The sequence below is a fragment of the Lolium perenne genome, chromosome 3 (assembly GCF_019359855.2).
Source record: "Lolium perenne isolate Kyuss_39 chromosome 3, Kyuss_2.0, whole genome shotgun sequence".
Classification (NCBI taxonomy): domain Eukaryota; kingdom Viridiplantae; phylum Streptophyta; class Magnoliopsida; order Poales; family Poaceae; genus Lolium; species Lolium perenne.
Window position 1 is genome coordinate 269,650,553 of NC_067246.2, and position 2,573 is coordinate 269,653,125.

General features: G+C 45.6%; 1 protein-coding gene across 1 annotated transcript; it reads right to left on the bottom strand.

Moving 5' to 3' along the window:
• Window positions 1-644: 644 nt before the first annotated feature.
• LOC139838167 (butanoate--CoA ligase AAE1-like) lies at window positions 645-1,324 on the bottom strand. Its single transcript, XM_071827537.1, has 2 exons — window positions 1,118-1,324; window positions 645-1,001 (listed from the first exon to the last, which is right to left on the bottom strand). Exons 1-2 carry the CDS (start codon window positions 1,322-1,324, stop codon window positions 645-647), a joined length of 564 nt encoding a protein of 187 aa, XP_071683638.1.
• Window positions 1,325-2,573: the final 1,249 nt, after the last annotated feature.

Here is a 2,573-nt window from a genome sequence, read left to right on the forward strand (position 1 = left end):
TGAAATAATTTTAGAAAATAAAAATATCCTAAGCTATAGTTTACCATCCTTCTTACCAAACATATATTTCAACAATTAGCCTTAGCCTTTCCAAATGTCCAGAACAACACCGATCCTCATAAATTTTCTCCGATTAATTCTAGAGATGCATATGTGTATACATGTATACACAAGTAGCTATTGGTAAAAATAAGAATTATGGTATATAGTTCGGCCAATCATTTGAAATAAATATTTCAAACGTCTCCGCCAAGATTTTGGAGACTATGAATATTTCAAGTGTAAGTATTATTTAGTTTATTATTGGAAAGGGAGCCTAAACTTAAGGCTTTTCCAAGCCTTGCCGATAGGCACCTCATGGCTGGCTCAGTTCGCTCGCGGAGTTCATAGATCAGTAGATCTGGATAGAGTCTCGCTCATAACCTACTATTTTTCTTGCCGAATACAAATATGTTTCAAGTCTTCTGTGTATGAGGGAGATTGTTAAGGGGATACCAATCATGCCAAAACTTTAAGTAATATATAAAAAAATTAGCTTAAATAGATATCTTTAAGAATTTTTCCACGGTAGGGGGCCATTGCCCCCTCCCCGTCCTAAGAAAACTTCGGTAATGTGAACAAGGAGACCTTCATGTTGTTTCGTCCTAGGCCCCCGGAAATCTATGGACCGGCCCTAATTGCACCGCGAACTCGGGAGTCTCTCCCCCGCTCACTATGTCTTCGTAGTCCTGCTGAGTTGGCGACGATGTTGAGAGCTCGCCTCTGATGAGGACGACAACGGGGGCCCTGGCGCCTGCAACGGACATGAGGCGGAGGGCTCCCTGGGCGACCCCGAGCAGTGCAGCGTCGATGAAGACGATCTTGGCCTCGGAATGCTGCAGCAGGTTGGAGGCCATGGCGGCGTCGAGACGCGAGTTGAGTGCGCAAATGATGGCACCGGCCATCGGCACCGCAAAGTGCAGCTCGTGCATCGCTGGGATATTATGCGCGAAGACCGCAATCTGTAGAATCAAAAAGCATGAGTATGAGAAGAGGAGGGGAATGAAAAGAAAATCAATTAATAAGCAGCTTCACAGGGGAGGGGACGAGCAACCGGATTAAAGGTAAATATCTGTACCACGTCGCGGCGCTGGACGCCGAGACCGGCGAGTGCGGCGGCGAGGCGGAAGCAGCGGTCCCTAGTCTCTCTCCACGTCCGGGGCGGCGTGTCGCCGATGGCGGACACCATGGCGTGGCGGTCCGGGTACACGAGCGCGGCCCTCTCGAGGAAGGAGATGGGCGTGAGCGGCGCGTGGTTGGCGGCATAGAGCAGGGCGCGCTCCATCTAGGGCCGGCCCATAGGGAAGGGCATAGGGGCGCTCGCCCCGGGCCCTTAGCTAGCTAGGGCCTTGGCCTAGCATTTTTTTGCATACTTAGTACGTTTATATTACGTATATTTAGGCTGTAGACTTTAAAATAATTACAGTTTACCGTCCTTCCTACCAAACATATATTTCAACAATTAAACTTAGCCCTTACAAATGTCCAGAACAACACCGATCCTCATAAACTTTCTCTGATTAATTCTAGAGATACATATGTATATACATATATACACAAGTAGCTATTGGTAAAAATAAGAATTATGGTATATAGTTCGGCCAATCATTTGAAATAAATATTTCAAATTGTCTCCACCAAGATTTCGAAGACTATGATTTTTTCAAATGTAAATATTATTTAGTTTATTATTGAAAAGGGAGCCTAAACTTAATGCTTTTCCAAGCCTGTCCAATAGGCGCCTCATGGCTCGCTCAGTTCGCTCGCAGGGTTCTTAGATCAGTAGTTCTGAAGTAAAATACATAGCTGGTACTCAAACTTGTCGGTTGGATTCACATAGGTCATCATACTCTGATAATACCAATTTACGGTGACTAAATACGCACCAAGGTTCATCTACGATCACTCGTCTCATGTACAGCATTGTACTTGGCGAGGTGGCAATGTGTTGACCAGTCCCAGTTGTGGGTTTCTTTAGCAAAAAAGCCCCTTAACTAAAAACAACCACTGGTAGAAAAACGGTCTTCCATCCGTCCCCATTAGTCCCAAAAATATACGAACCGTGACTAATGGGATCTTTAGTCGCGGTTCGGGAGGCGAACCGCGACCAAAGGCCTGGGCCCAGGGCGCTCGTTGGCCAGCTGGTGCATGGGAGGGGCTGGTGCCCGAAGGCCTTTAGTCGCGGTTTGCCAGGCCAACCGCGACTAAAGCCCCTCCCCTATATATACCCGTTCAGCACACTCACTTAGCCATTTGGTGCCACTTTCTTCACAATCTTCACAAGTGGGTGGTTGGTTTGATTTTGGTTCCTCTTATGCATAGAAGGTGTTCGATAAAATGCCCGAGAGATAGAAAGAAACATGATATGAAGTGTCCGAGCCACACTTGAGCTTTCTCATTTATTTTTCCTCGATCGCGGTTAGCAACTTGAACCTTTCATGTGTCATTGATAAAATATGCATGTGTGTAGTTCATTGTTTAATTTCTATTATTTCTAGCTAGTTAATTAGTTTAACAAATGCATGATGGTTAAT